This window comes from Apaloderma vittatum, unplaced genomic scaffold (assembly GCF_000703405.1).
Source record: "Apaloderma vittatum isolate BGI_N311 unplaced genomic scaffold, ASM70340v1 scaffold7988, whole genome shotgun sequence".
Lineage (NCBI taxonomy): Eukaryota > Metazoa > Chordata > Aves > Trogoniformes > Trogonidae > Apaloderma > Apaloderma vittatum.
Genome location: NW_009730167.1, coordinates 61,427 through 77,530, shown reverse-complemented (window position 1 = coordinate 77,530; position 16,104 = coordinate 61,427). Strand labels below are relative to the sequence as shown.

Sequence of the window (16,104 nt, the reverse complement as noted above, 5' to 3'; positions counted from 1 at the left end):
ACGCTCTGCAATCTGTCGGTTTAGGCTGAACTCAGAATCTGCTGAGTGGATTTTCTCACTGACAAGGCTTGTTTAAAATTATTCAGGTGTTATATAGTGGAATGAAGGCCTTTGTGAGGAAGATACAATAAAAACGTATCGTGTGTTCCTAAGCTTTTGCGGTGGCTGCATGTGCAGTTTGAAGTTCATAGGTACGTTGAAGAGAGGGAAATGTTGTAAAAATAGTTGGAAAAAGGCAGGGTTTTTAAAGTGCCCTAGAAGAATGTATTATACATTTTAAATGTTCAGGGAAATGATTTATTTCATTGCAGTGTAAGGCTTTTAACCATAGTTAGACCTTTTATCTAATTTAGTGTAAGATTTTAAATGAGAATTCAGACATTAGTAACTATTAGATGTAGATTCCCTACCTTTTCAACGTTTATACATATATTTATTCAAAGTAGAAGAGTTATTTTAAACATGAGCTGGCCCTTCCATATTCTGCGCTTACCATAGTGGTTTTTTTTAAAGATCAGAGTAGTGATCCACATCCTCTACGTAAGACTGAGTACAAACTGAGCTTTTCTTGCTAAGCAACTGATTTTCTTAATTTTCTTTTGTGGATATTTTTAGAGAGACATATCTTTATATACATATTTAATTTTGAAGAACTGGAATATAAAAGAGCCTGATCAGGAGAAGTTGCAAATGTTATTTACATAAGACCCATTAAATATTTCTCTATGCTTTAATCTGATTGAATGGATAAATTAATGAGTATCACTCAAAAATGTATTCTCAGTGTTAATGTGAAGATTACGTTGTGCCAAGATATAACAGGACAAATTGTTCTGATATTTTGGCTTCAGACAAAATTTTTAAGCATTCAGTTGTTACAAGCATAGAAGAGGAGATATTTAAATTGACAGTCGTCTGTAATGTTTTCCAAATGTAACTAACACATTAATCATATCGCAGTTGCAGACAAATTGCTGAGAAATTTTTAAACGTGTTATGTGACAGCATTAGTGGAATTTGGAGTTATATTTTAAAATTAAATTTGGTCATTAAACTGCACAATAGTGAGTGTATATCTGTTTAGTCAGATTTAACTACTGTTTTCCTAGATCAAAGACACATGGCACCAAATCTATAGAAGATATTTCCTGAAGACTGCTTTGAACCACTGCAATCTATGTCGAAGAGGCTTCTATTACTATCAGAGGCACTTTGTGGACTCAGAGGTAAATGGCAGAACAGATATGGTGTTTTGCCTTACTATTTCCATCTCAGTTGAAAAAAGTGCTACAAATATTTCATATTAGCCTAACTTTTCTTTTATATCCTGTAACTTGAGATAGCTGGTGATCTTAGATGTTTTACATGAAGCTTGTAATGGATAAAATGCCTTCCTAGTGGTAATTCTAAAAGTGACCACTAGGTATCATCCCCAACCTAAACCACTGGTACTGAGCAGTGTGTGTTGAACACTGTTAAAATCAGTGTTGTACAGCTGTTGATTTCTTGTTGATATATTCCATTGGTATTTTTTTACCTCACTCATATCAAAAATTCAGAAAACATTAAGGAGTTATTATGGGTGAGCACGATAAATAGCTGTTAAGTTAGTGCTTGGAACTGCGTACGATCAACAGAAGAGAAAAAAAAAACATAACCACAACTATGGAGCTTGCAGTTTTCTTATGATTGTATGTGAAATAAAAAATAAAATATTGAGACAGTAGAGCTCCTAACTTTCTGTGGGTTTTGTTTTCCTTTTTAATTAAAAACTATGATCCCCATGGAGCCAGTGATCCTTACTCCTGTAGAAATACCTTTGCGTATAAGAGAGAAGATAAAATGAGATTACAGAGTGTAGAGCTGCCTCTCCAGGACACTTAACCTCCCATTCCTGTTTCTGTCTTCTTAAGGTGTCCTAATGTGAAATTAATGCTCCCTCCTGCCATCCTTGTGTCTCTTCTGTTGGTAACAAATGTAGCCCTTGGCCCAACACTTATCTTCAGAAGCATTTCTCAGTCCAGGAGTTGATGGAGTTCAGCTCCTGCCTTTCGGTGTGTTTGCTGTGAACACGAGTGGTGTTTCAGGGGGTGTTAGGGGTACTCACCAGCCTGCAGACAGCGTGTGCAAAGAGGTTTTCTATGCTAGCCCTTGATAGGGCGCGCTCTGTCAAAAACAGTAGGTGTAAAGATGATGCAGTGTATGAAATAGGACTGACACTGGTTCTGGTAGTATTTTTGGTGTGATATGCAAGATATGTATGCTGGAGTTTGCAGTTGCTGCTGAATTACGGCAAGATTCTTGTCAGTGTAGGATGTTCAGTGGGCATCAGAGGTCTGACACTGCAACTTCCCTCGTTTCAGCTTGAATGTAACGATATTGTCCTCTTCTGGCGGATACAGCGAATGCTGGCAATTACAGCAAATACACTGAGGCAGCAGCTTACTAACACCGAAGGTAAGGCTCATGGCAAGTTGAGGTGTTTGAAACAAAAAGTTGTTTAGAAATTTTCTAGCGTTCCTCTAGTTATGTGTTCCTTTCGTGCTTAGCATGGCTGGCTGGGTTTTGTGTCCTGGTTAGGTAGTTAAAAGATGTAGAGTAAATATAATCTGACATTCTATTAATGTAAATAGAATTTGACATTCTATTTACATTAAAGGATTTAGTGTAAACAGAATGTCAAATAATTAAGATATGCTCCAGTTTAAAATATTTTCAGCTTATGTAATTTCAATTGTCAATTTATTTTTTTTTCCAGGCAAAAAGAATTTCAATATGTAGTGACAAGATTCTCTTTTCTCAGGTCAATCTAACTGTACATTTTAATTTAAAAAAATGTTTGATATAAAACAAAACAATTTTAATGGATTTTTTTAAAGCCACGCAAAATGTATCATGTAATATTTAGACAAGCTTATGCAACAGCAGCTTCCTTATAAAGTATCATTTTTGTAGAAGTTGTCTAGTGCCATGGCACAACTACTAATAATGAACTTTGATCTGTAAAATAGTTTTCAACCTGCTTCTTAGAGAATGTGCAAGTCGTGTGGTGCAAGTTGCCCTCTGTAGAGAAAAAATTGCCCCTAAAAGTGCTTTCTCACTGGGTTCTATTTCTTCAATCCACCTACCTCATTTACAACTGCTGGGCTGAAAATTAGGACATTTCATTAGGAGGTACTCGCTCCAAGTATGGAGAGAAGGATACAAGTGTTGGACAGAACAGCTTTAAAGAGCTTTTGATTCCTCTTAGCCTTGTATATACAGCACCACCCTTCTGTGTGTCATCAGTCCTTCAACACCGCTCTCTGCTCTCGTCATTAACTTCTGTTTCCACCTTTCACCTTTACCTGACTTGCCCTTGATTCAGCTGATGAGAGTGATGTCGATAGCGAAAGCACAACTGTTAAGGAGGAGGCAGCAGAGGTGCTTACAATAAACGATCTCTTGGACACTCAGCCTCAGAAGAATTTAATACTCAACAAAGCAGTCTACAAATATTTTTATTTCCTCCTGAAAGAGTCCTGCAATAATAATTTAAGTCAGAGAGAAAATATCCTTTGAAATTTAAACATTTTTTTAAAGAATTTCTCATCTTAATGGCCAAAACAAGGGGGTTATGTGTTCAGAAGTTTTCCCTTTCTACAACCAGATTAGTTGGTAATAGTTGGAAATAGTTAGAAAATAGAATAGAAATAGTTAGAAATAGAATCTATATACTATATAGAGAATCTATTCTATGTATACAGCGTCTCCCACCAGCCTTCCCAAAATTTTGTTCTTAGGTCATTACAGGTACAAAAGTGTCACCATCCACTTATTTTTCCTTGACTTATTGATTTGGGTTTTTTTACAGTAAGGCGCTTGGAAAAGAATGTAAAGGAAGTGCTTGAAGATTTTGCTGAAGACAGTGACAAAAAGGTGAAGCTCCTAACTGGCAAGAGGGTCCAGCTTGCAGAGGATCTCAGTAAGTACCTTCTGTACACTGTCTGAGAACCAGCGTGGACTGAAGCAAATTCTGACCGTTGTCCTTGAGAACATTTAATGCAATATGGGTTGTTCATGTGCTAGCATTTAACTAATGTCACAAATGGAATTTTTCTTAAATACAGTCAGAACTTACTGATTCAAAGGTGGACATAGATAGTATGGTGTTATAAACCAACATAATTTAATGTTAGAAATTAATTTGCTGTTACACATATATTGAAAAGCATAATTAAAACAGTAGTACCATAAAAGGAAGTTCTTGGTTTTCTAGTACAACATGGTTAATCCGTACCTCAGAGACCTGTCTCTGGGTGATTCAGTCTTGGCTGTGTAAGGAGGTTTTGATCCCAAAAGTTTTTATTTTTAGGTGAAATATATGGCCTTTCCACAGATAATACTGACTTAACATTAGATTAGCTCAAAATGCCTGTGACTTACTGGCCATCTTGGTTTAGATCATGTATACGGAAACAAGACCTGTTAGACTCAAAGATCTGATGTGTTGCGCTCATTAAGCTGAGATGACCATTATATTAAGAGATTTGACAACGAAGAAAATTTAACACATGTAACCTTTTGGAAGAATTACAGTAGTTTAGTGCTTTGAGTCACTCAAGGGATTTGGGGGTTAATATAGTAACATTTTTAAACTGTAGAAGCTTAAGGGGACAGTCCAGGCTGAAGTGAGATTCCTGTTGTCTGCCTGCACATTTGATAAGGTTCAGACTGACTTTTAGCCAGTGGAGCTTGCTCTTGCACCTATGCTGTTGGGTTTTTGGCAGCGTTCTCTTATTGTTCTGTGAGACTTCCACTTTAACCCAGCTGTACACCTGGACTGGTAGGGAAGAAAACCAATGCTGTGCAGAAGGGAAAAGAAAAAAAAGCTTGTGATAAATTTGGTCCATGCAGATATATAAATATCTGCATGTTGACATCACAGGTGACTTTTTTCTTAGACTATTATTTTGTGTTTGATGTAGAAACTGATTTTCTCTTAAAATATGACTTTGGGTCTTTAATTCAGAATAAATTAACGTGTCGGTCAGTGTTCCTTCTTTTATTAAGTAATGTTCTGATATCCAGGGTTTAGAAGAACAGAGAAGCCTTCAGCTGCTGTTGGTATCCTAAGTATGAGTTACACCTTCCATTTTTTACATCCAAAATGTCATCTAAAACAAAATGTGTTGCATACAGTAAACTCAAAATCTGAGGATCTATTTTTGATAGTGCTGGTTTGGTTACACTGGAAGTGTTGTCCTATTTTTGGAAGTATTGTTACTGAAATCCCAGTCGGTTATGGTAGCTGTTCTTTAGGAAGCGTTGCTATAACATTTTGGAATTGCAAGTAGGAGTTTTAGTTAATCTTGTGTGGTGTTTTTTGACTGATCTCTGAAAGAACTAATGTGACTCTATATAATTTCTGTGATAGGTTCGTAACTCTCTGCAAACATCCTGTGTTGCTTTTGAAACTCTGCATTAACCTTCCTGTACCCGTTCTTTTAGAGTGGGTGGAATGTGTTTTACCAAGTACGTTTTTTCCTCTCTGTATATCTGTTGCGGTAAAACTAGTGGTACCCTGCATAGTGGGACACATATTTAATGAGGAAGCTATTCCCTGTTATTAGTGAGCACAGCTGCTTGCGTTCTTGCTTTGATGCTGGTGGTTTTTTCCTGAGCAAATACTGGTATAGAGTGAAACTTGGTGATTTTGATTTATTCTTAAATATTCTGTGTTTCAAAACAAAGCAAAGGAGAATTAGCAAATGCATAATGTTGAAGTTACTCTGTCTTTATTTTGCAGAATTGAGAATAATCTCTCATTTCAAAGCAGTAACAGCTGGGGTCGTTATTTTGTAAACTAAGATCTGTAAGATCTTTTGTAAACTAGATCTGTAAGAGCAGCCGGTCTGTGTGTTTATAATCCTAGGTATCTGTGTATTAGTATATATGCTTCAAGTTTGTAGTATGCTTTTCATAAATTACTGTGTAGCAAAAACACTGTCACTGCACTGCGTTTCTTCAAATTCAGGAGGTTACAGGTCCCACATGCATTATTCTAAGGAAATAATTGTTCCTCAGTACAACACGATGTGTAATGACGTGTTCTGTTCTACTGTACCTATGGGAAGATTTGAAAACTTCCACTGCTTAGCTCTGTAGTCAAATCAGCAATGTTCTCTCTACCTTCTGCATGCTTATATTGTTAAGTGGTTTTAATTTTTATGGGCAAATGACAGGAAAAAGGGATTTCTTCGCCTTTCCTTTTGTGAATAGAGTGCTTCTCTGTGCTGCAGGTGGGTTGTTTTTTTTCATATACTCCTGAGACAGGCTTTGATAAGCACAGAGCATTGAACTCTCAAATGGCTATAAAAGTGATTTCCTTCTTATAGCATTTGGTGGTGATCAGGATTCTACTTAAGGAAAAAATACCCTGACTTCCACAGCACACATTCATAAAGTATTTGTATTTTGATTAGCAATGGAATCCTGAATCCTGAAGTCCAGTCTTTCTGTTCCTGGCAGCTGTGTTTTTATCTATATCTTGAGCTCCATCTTTAAATCAGTTAACTTGTTGGGGCTCTCTGCTCTTACTGAAAACATGTTCCAGGAATTCATTCCTCTGATGGTTGCAAACTGTCTTTTAATTTACAATCTAAATTTGTAAATATGAGTCTGGGGTTTGCTTCCTGATTGGAAACTACTTGCAAATCTGAAGTATTTATATACCTGAGGTTGGGGCACTTTGTCTTGGTGCTGATGATATGGCAACACTCTGTCTTCAGTTACATCAGTCTTCTAATACTGAAGCACTGGAAGTTGTTTTGTTTTCGTTTGGGATACTGGTTAATAGAAGACTGTTTCTGAAAAGGGTAACAGTCTCTTTATGAGAGCTCATACATGACTCAAAACTTATTTGAGCAGGTTTCGTTATCTGTTTTGTGCAGCCTTAAATGGTGTTTTAACCCTATACAGGAATGTTCCTCGATGACCTTTAGTCCCCGAGTCATGCTGCTTCTCAGTGTTTACTTCCCAGTTTTGAGTTTACATATTTTAAAAAGTGTAAAGAGATATTTTGAACTGCTTCTAACAAATTATGTATTTTATAATATACTGAAACTTTTTCTTTAAAAAAATAAAATAAATGTGATGTAAATGTGCTCCTTATTGTACCAGTGAGCGATGTCTAAGTTTATGGAACTAAAGAAGCCCCAGGACTAGAGACTGTCTGGAAGAAAGGATTGTTAGGTACAAAAAGGGTAGAGCAGAAGACGAGTAAGCTGAATTGGAAAAGTGGCTTTAAGAATGTCCTAAAATTTAATGAGTCCATAAGAATTGCTTTATTGAAAGATGCCCTTGTCAGAGTATCCCAGTGTCCTGACCGTGGCGGTGAGCAGGCGTGAGGACTTGGGGAGCAGAGTGAGAGCAGGTTAAGCACTCAGCAGTACTTGCCTGCTATGCTCTCTCAGCCTCTCAGTCTGTGGTTCCAGGATTTCCTAATCCTGAGGTAAAATCTTTGTGATTAATGGCCATTCATGGATTTATTTTTTTCCCTTCTGTGAATTTCTCTAATTGCTTTTTGAACTCATGTAAACTTTGGCATCTGCAACATCCTGTGGCAATTAGTTCCAGAGTTTAACTACACATTGTGTGAAAAAGTACTTCCTTTTGTTTGTTTTTGAGCCACCTGCCAGTTTCATTTGGTTCTCCTTGGTTCTTGTGCTGTGAAAAACGTTCAGTAACCTTTTTCTATTCATTTCTTGTGCCTCTCATGACTTCGTAGACGTTTTTGCTACCCTCCTTGTTCTTCTTTTTCCTGCCTTGAAAAGTTCTCATCTGTGTAGTTGCTCCTTGCATGGACATTTTGTTGTAGCTTCAAATTAGACTTGCCACTCTCTTTCTTAATTCTGCTAAACCCTTTTTGAAACGAAAAAGCAGAACTGTACACAATATTCAAAAATGTATTTGCATTCTGGATTTATACACGTGCATTATGATGCTTTCTGTGTTTTAATCTGGTCTTTTTACAGTAAATTCCTTGTAGTGTATTTCCTCTTTGGCGTGCTGCTGAGCAATGAGCTGATGGCTGCACTGGACTATCTGCTCCCACTTCAAGTTCTTCTGTGAGACGTAAGAGCCCGTTCAGAGCCCATCAGCCTTGTCATTTTCCGTGCTATATTTTTAAACTGTAGGTACAGTTGAGATATGTTTATTGTTGTGCTGAGGACACAGAAGGAAGAGGAAATTGCTGTCTAGCTCCTACATGTCTGACTGGGTGCTTCAGACGTATTCAGCAACGGGTAGGAACTTGTTTTTAATGCGGTTGTTTCCAACCTCCCTCACAATTCTGGTGTATTATTTGTAGGAAAGTTCTTCACCCAAGTTGTCTGTCAGTTGAAAAAAATGCCCAGGTCTCTCACCATATCTTTGGACAGTCTCATCAGCAACGGGAAGAATTACATTTACTTACCAGTTGGCACATGTGTGTTCGTTGTGCTCATTGCTGAAGGACAGAATGTTTTGGTTTGGAATGTATATTCCACACAAGTGTTTTACTATATGCTTAGTTAAATTGGTGTCATTAATATACTGTGTGGTAGGTTCTGTAAGAAGCGAAACGAGGTAGAGGAAGCTAAAAGTACAATGGTAAACCTATTTTTAGAGGAGCGTTCCCACTCATAAGAATGGCTCCTGTCAGGACTGCCCTGTCAGCGTTGCAGGCTTTTAGGCCCAGCTTTTGTGGCTGGAGGGAAAATACAGTATCCAGTGGGTAAGTCAGTCCCTTTAAATGCCCATGGCTGCGTTACGCCCAGTTGTGCAGAGGTATACACAAAGCTGTTTCACTTTCTCTTTTTTAAAAATACTAATTAACCTTAGTTTCTACAATACCCTAGAAGATGGATCGGTCAGTGTATGTCCTTTAATTCTATCAGGAATCTTTTCTAGTATTTACTAGTTCAGACTGTTTTGTCCTGTATTCGTGTTTAACTTCTTAGAAGTGACTGATGCTGAATGTTCATACAGGCTGCCCCTGAACTTGCTGAAAGCTTTTAAACTTTAAGTGTATTTTGAAATGCGGGAGTTTTTTCTGCAAAATTTGTTAAAATGGTAAAACTGCTGGCATTCACAGGGTTTCAGAATGTTTTTTTATGGTGGTGTTGGAGTTGTTTATTTATAGAAGTCACACCTTGCTTAGAACTACATCTTTTTAATTATGTTTTTCAGTATTGAGCAATATTTCTTTTTCTGGAAAAAGAAATGAGTACATAGATCAAAGAATTTGATTTCAAGATAAGTAACTCCTTTTCTGCTGTTTTCACACAAATGATAGAGGAGTAATTTCAGCGGAAGTACTCTGTAGTTCTGTTCAAAACTCAGGCAGGTGGACACAGCTTTCTGTAGACTGCTTCTTAACATCGCAATTTTTGTAAGCCTTTTTTTCTCTTACATTGAGCTCCCAGTGAAAAGCTTCCCAGAACGACCTAATTGTTTCCAGAATTCCACTCTGCTTGACTTGCTCTTTTTTTATATAAAGGACCAAAGCAAATTTCCTCAATAATGTGAACTTTGCACTGTAATTAAGTTGCTGTACGACTTTCCAACAGGAGATGCAATGACTGGCCTCTGTGGGAGCAGTGAGGAGGATGAGCTTGTAGTGGAGCTGGTGCCTCTCGTACTTTTTCTTGCTTGTCGGTGCATGAGCCTGGCTTAGGCAGTGGGCAGTCGTTTCTTAGGGTTTTGTTTCTTTGGTTTTTTCCTCTAAGAGCAAGATATACTTGCTTAGCCTTGTCCTTTTTTTGTTTGTACAACTTATAATTTATGACGAATTTAAGGGATGGTTATTTTTTTTTTACGCATTTCTCTTTTGCAACAGCATGGAGAGTATTAATTTTGTAAGTTTTGGTACTAAAAAACCGTTATGAACTGAATGTTTTAGTCATTTCAGAAGGGAAATGGAAACCTCCCGTGTCTTACCCTAAACCTAAGCTACGGATATTGACGTTGCAGTGGCATGTGAGGTCTGCTAGGTGGCGCACAGGCACGCTGAGTACTCGGGGTGAATTGTCGCTTCAGGCAGTCAGCAGAACTTTGCCATTGACTTCACTAGAGAAAATTTCCGACCCCAGAGAATACACATGCTCTATCTTCACTTATTCCTTCTCCTTCATTCCTTTTAAACAACTAAACCATGTTGCAAAGGCATCTCTTTTTGTCCACATGCAAAGCATCTTTCCTAGGTCAGCATGCTATTCATCCGATACGCTGTTTCCTCACAAGTTCAAAAAGGAAAAGAAAACCCAGAACTTCACCCATTTATAAGTAAAACCATGTGCATTTACACAGGGAGAGTCGCTGGCAGAAGGTGGGAAGGGACTTGCAGATGCCTGTGGAAACTTGATCCTCCAGTTACTAGGTATGAATGTGAAGGGGTCAGCCTCAAAGTTCGTTTGTCAGTAATACTGACACCTGTACGGGCGTCATGGGCTAGCTGAAACTTTGTTCTGCACAAAAGCTTTTTGAAATTTTTGAGGAGTGAGCCCTCACATGAAGAAAAGATAGCCTAGGGCCATTTGTTTAACTCTGTCATACATTTGTAAAGTATGAAATATAACAGTTTGCAGAACTTACTTAGTTTTTTGTAAAGCCTGAAACCTATAAAAATGCAAATAAACCAGTGTTCTAGTAAAAAACTTTCAAGTCACTGCATTTAACTCTGAACTTTTTCTCGTGTTGAATCCATTAGTGTTGAATGAAAACCTTTTGCAAACTTTGAGCATGAGTGATTTAATATCATACATGCATGTAACAAACTTGCTGTTTTAATGGAGCTAGAAAGCTAATGTTAGCTAAGGTTGGTACTTCCATATGCAAGTTGCTGACTCAGGATCTGGAATTCCTGTGATTTGGCTGAGCTGAGTGGGCTCTGTCATGTCTGTTGTATGTAAAAATCTCATTTAAATCCAAGCAAGTCTTCTTTTTTGTAACACATTTATGTAAAGTTGGGGATAAAGTCTGTGAGCAGTACTTTGCAGATAATGACTTGCTTTGTGGTTGCTCTTTTTTTCTTCCTTTTGTTGCTGTTAGCTGCAGAATAAAAATGTTGTGTGAAACTAATCCTATTCCTATATAGGGTCATTACTGTAGCCTAATTAAATTTGGGTCCCTTGAGATGATTGCCAACACTATTTTGATTTGACCTCTGTTCTACATGACATTGTTGATGACGTGTGCTCCCTAAAATCATGCTTTGACTTGGCTTTCTAAAGCCTTTGCTTCCATTTTGTCTTCTGTTATAAGCTTCAACTTTTTTTAAGGTTCACAGCACTTCACAGGGGGCAAGGCTCAGCTGCAGGGGAAAGATCTGTCAAATAAGCAGATCATCAGTAATTTTCCCTAGAAACCAGAGGCAGACAAAACAGCTCAAAAGGCGGTGGTTAGTAATCCTTAAATCCTTCAGGTGCTGGTTCAGAACCAACATGGTTTTTGGTGTTTACAAGATGCAGAAAATAATGATTTTGAAGATATTTGAATGTAGAGCCCAGATGTTTCCCCTGCTGCCCAAAGACGCACATGGGAAGGAGCAAAGCACCCTAAGAAATCCAAGTGGAGGAGTAATTATATTAGAATCTGCAGAATTACACTTAATTTTGTGCTTAACACCTCAATATCAGAGTTTTATAAGCTCTATAAGCAAAAATATGATCACTTCATAGTTCTGAGACAAGTGGGAGGAGTGGCAGCAGTCTTGCTGTGCTCCTTTCAGCTGGTGGTAGCAGTGAGGAGCGCTCAGTTAGAGTCTGGTCCTGAGTTAGACCAGGACAAAACCAGAGCGGCCACTTCGCTCTGGGAGTCACCGACCACATCTCCAACCTCTGATGTGCCTGTGAGGGTAGCTGCGGTCTTCACAGTCCCCTGCCTGCACCTTAGCAGAGGCTGGGTGTCGTTCAGAGCACATTCATTTCTACCCAAATCTCCCGTCAGATAAAGTGCTCGTGTGGGCTGCCTGTGTCTAACGAGTCCAAGCTTGTGCTTGTGTCACCGGTGCGTTGGTGGCAGCGTGACTCCTGTGCTCCCTTGGAGCTTTGTAGAGGTCCTGGTGCTCCAGGGGGCAGAGGGCTTGGAATTAGTCTGTGCGGTCGTGTCGTCAGTGTGCCCTGCCTTTGAACGTGAGCATGTCCACAACAATGCATCCCATTGTTTTTAGTAGATTTTCTAGCTTTCTGGTGCTCTGTTAGAATGCAAATTAATTGGTTTTGCATGATTATAATGTTTTTAATTCTGTGTAGTTTATGAAATTAACCCAAGCAAGTGTCCTTGACATGAAAGACACTGATTGAATGTTGAAGTTCTTTCTTCCGCCCCTGAGTTTTGGGGCAGCTGCACAAACCTAATGAATTAAAACCAAAAGAATGTGTAGGACTGGCTGTGTCAAAGTGCAGATAAGGTAGTTCCTGCTTTGTGTCACGGCAGAAAGTGCTTGAAAAAGCTGCATCTTCTCAGAGAGGGAAGTAATCCTCAAGGGAGAACAAATATCACTTGTAAACCTCCTGTGATGGAGTGGTGGTTTACTTAACTTAAGAATCCTAGATGACCAAAGTCTGTCTGCTGTGATTTCTTGAAGTTATTGATGAAGAGTTAGGCAGTGATGTCCAGGTTCTAAAACAGATCCTTACAGAGTTCAGCACATTTGTCACTGATGAGGTGAAGCCTATCACTTAAAGTTGACACTGAAAAATAATGATAAACTGCTACATGAGTAATGATATATTTAATGCCTGTTAATCTTACCCTAGACCCACGTCTCTCTTACTGGAGGGTCATTCTGATGTTGTTTGTCAAATTTATTTTTTTTCCTAAAATTTCCTTAATGATGCAAGGATCAAAACATGTAATTGGGTGCTATTTTTCTTTTGGTACTGGTTGCTTATAAGCTTACTTATTAATCAGAATTTAATTGAGTACTTATCATGGAGAGATTACTGTTCGTATAGATGCAAACTTTTAAACTGGCCAATGTATATATTTGTTTTGAACTAATATGGAACTGTGGGTTGTAACATTCACATTTCCAAGGGCTGGAGAAGTCAGCATCTTGTGTGTTGCACATTGTTAATGTTGCAATGGTCTCCGCTTTGCTTCTAATTTGTAAGTCTATATAAAAACAAAAAGGAAGGAAATATTTTCATATAACAAATTAAGAAAAAATAAAATAACAACTCGTTTTTCTTCAGGTCAGGTTGACTTAAGTTTCTGACTATCAAGTTCGTTATTACGATCTAAAAATCTGTTTCATTTGACATGTTTTAGAGGGTCTTTCGCATAAATAGGCATAATAGCATATAACTTTATTATCTATGTAACTACAAAGTGTGCTTTATTTTAGGTGGAGAACCAAAATATATATCAGTTATTTATTATTTTAAAGTCTCTTTACAGTTTTATAGGCTTAAGGTTACAGCAGCCTTTACATAAGTACTTTACCTTGGTAGCTGTGTATGTCATCATTAAGAAAAAGGTTTTTGTTGTGTTTTGTTTTTTTTTTTACATCACTAGATAAATCATTGGGTAATATTTCTTGTTTGCCTTTATACTTTTCACTATCTCCACCCAAAATAATGAGGACTTTCACATTCTGATTCATTTTGCGTTAAGTTTTAGTTTTGAAATTAAACTGTTCTGTGTCTGGAAGTCTGATTCAAGTCAGAGGTTGCTTTGTCATACTGCTACTGAGTGTCTTCCAGCTGTCCAGTAAGCGGCACAGCTGAGGTCTGTTGAAAGACCTGAGTTATTAGGACAGTTTTAATTAAAAATCTAAGGTAAAGACAGAGGACTGAAAAGTTTCAAAGTCCTGCCTTGTTCTTGCAGACGCCGTGACTTTCATGAACTTGCAGTTTAATGTAGGTGGTTAATCATTTGAACATTAAGCTGACCTTACTGACAGTATAGAAGTGTGTGCTGGTGTGTGACCTCACATCACGATTTGGTAATAGTTAGCTTTTTTCCTGCAGACGAGCGGGACTGGTGTATTATAGCCCATAGACCTGTATTTTGCATAAAGTCAGAGCAGTCTGCACAGCTGTCAGTTTTGCTTGAGCCCTAAACCTCGGTCCTCATGTGCTCTGTCCAAGCCAGAGCAACTTCGTGCCGGCCGCCCTGAGGAGCCCCAGGGACTCCTCCGAGAAACAGGGTCGGCTTCTGTTCGGGTCGCCTGAGGACGGGGGGAAACGTGTTGCCAAACCATTTCATTAAGCTACAGAGGTCTTGCTTGTGAATCTGGGGCAGCTAAAGATCAAGACACTGATTGATTAGTAATCTACAATTTCATCAGCACAATGCACAATTCCTGGTTCTGGTGCTAAAAGGCAGTATTAGGAATGCTAAAATAATGTTCCAATGCTCAATACCTTGTCTGAAAACAGCTATTTTTACACAATCTCTTCTGCTGCTGCTTGGTTAACTTTAGTTAAGGTGATACTGTTCTCTACAGGCAGCTGATAGCTTTGCTCAGATACGATATTCAGGGATTAATAATTAGTATGATATTATTACTTCCAACAAAAGTTACTTAAGCAATGGCAGCTGTGATTTTTCTTTCTTTTCTGTCTGAAACAACTTCTTAAGACTAAGATGATATTATGTTTCTACAGCAGGCTAAATATAAAATGTGGAAGTGGTCCTTTTTCTTGTTTCAGAGGTGGATTCACCTCCACAACAGGGAACAGAAAAAAAGTGGTTTTTTTCTTGTAGGAAAAAATGTGGGGAGTTGGGGTTGTTTGTTTGTTTGTTTGTTTGTTTGTTTCCTGTAGGAAAAAGGCTCCTTGATGTTAATGCCATGCAATGGGAGGTTTTTCAACCAGATCACCAGCAGGCAGTTATTGATGAACTCATGTGCATGAAATTGATAAGTTGACTGACCCTGGGAGATTTTAGTAATGATATTAAAATAGTATGTTTAGTTCGTTGTCTTGCCCTGCAGTTTAAAATAAATATTTCTGAGAGGATCCTGAAGTACTATCTCTGTCTAACTATTCAAGTGCATCAGGTGAGATGCTTTCATTGTTAAAGCATCTCCCTGTCCTCATTGTGTTTCTGGAACCGATAGCTGGAGTACAGTTATTCTAGATGTTGCTCAGATGAAATTACCTTTTATTAGAATGGCAAAGGGCATTAAGGCAAGTAGAAAAGTTGTCAGTAACTCTAGTGAACATAATAGTGGATGTTGAGCTTTATATGTCTGAGAGGGAAAGCCTGATTTATAAGTGTATTTATGAATCTTTTTTTGTATCATCTCATTCCAGTGAACATCCTTTGAAGTCAGAATTTACAGGAAGAACTCAAACTGATGGCAGATTCAAATTCCATTATAGATTGCAATAATACATCTAAGAAACATTTTGTAACAATGAAAGAAAGCTGCTAGGATGTAGCATCGATTAGCAGCCCCATGCAGTCCAATAGTAACTATGGGTATGCTAGCCATTTCCTGCAAGTTTGCATTTTAGAGGCTGTATATTAATGATTCATGGATTTTACTACATGAACTATTATAAATTCCATTGAAACTTTTCAGGGTCCTGCAGTGCTTTTATTACACTAATGAGCTAATTGTTTAAGAATCATTCACGTGATTCATCCTCTTACTTGGCCTTTTTTACAAAACCATCAGCTGCTGAAACTCTCTTGACAAACCAATATTTATAACAGTTTGACAGCAGGATGAGGAACAGCGTTTGTCTTTGTAACAGCTTAAAGAAAAGGCCTTTCCAGCACCCAGCCATGCAGTTACAATCTTGACCTCTTTCTTACACTGGGAACATACATACAGCAGACAAGCAGCACCTCCCATGTGTTTTCTTGACCCTTTGACTGTCCATTCACTTCCCATCTGTTTTGCAGCCTTAAAGGAACAGAGGGGGCCCTCTACTTATAAATCTGTCTTCGCAGCTGATAAATGTCGTTCTGTCTCTTTAAGGGCAGCCTGGGTGGTTTTGTCTTCCCTCCTCCTTAAAACTAGTTTTTCTCTTGGCCTCATCTAGAGGAAAACATGGTATGTGAACAAGAGGAAACTAGCAAAAAATGTGATAGGTAGTTTCAAAGGGTTTTTCTAAAATTCAGCAG

At 38.1% G+C, this 16,104-nt stretch overlaps 1 protein-coding gene across 2 annotated transcripts in view; it reads left to right on the top strand.

The window, feature by feature from the left end:
• Nucleotides 1–16,104, top strand: part of OPA1 (optic atrophy 1 (autosomal dominant)) — a 52,409-nt gene that overhangs the window by 30,959 nt on the left and 5,346 nt on the right. For both annotated transcript variants that reach the window (XM_009874685.1, XM_009874684.1), the window contains 3 exons: nucleotides 1,110–1,226; nucleotides 2,364–2,457; nucleotides 3,854–3,964. In XM_009874685.1, the coding sequence (XP_009872987.1) occupies nucleotides 1,110–1,226; nucleotides 2,364–2,457; nucleotides 3,854–3,964 (322 nt within the window). The remainder of the gene's footprint in view (nucleotides 1–1,109; nucleotides 1,227–2,363; nucleotides 2,458–3,853; nucleotides 3,965–16,104) is intronic.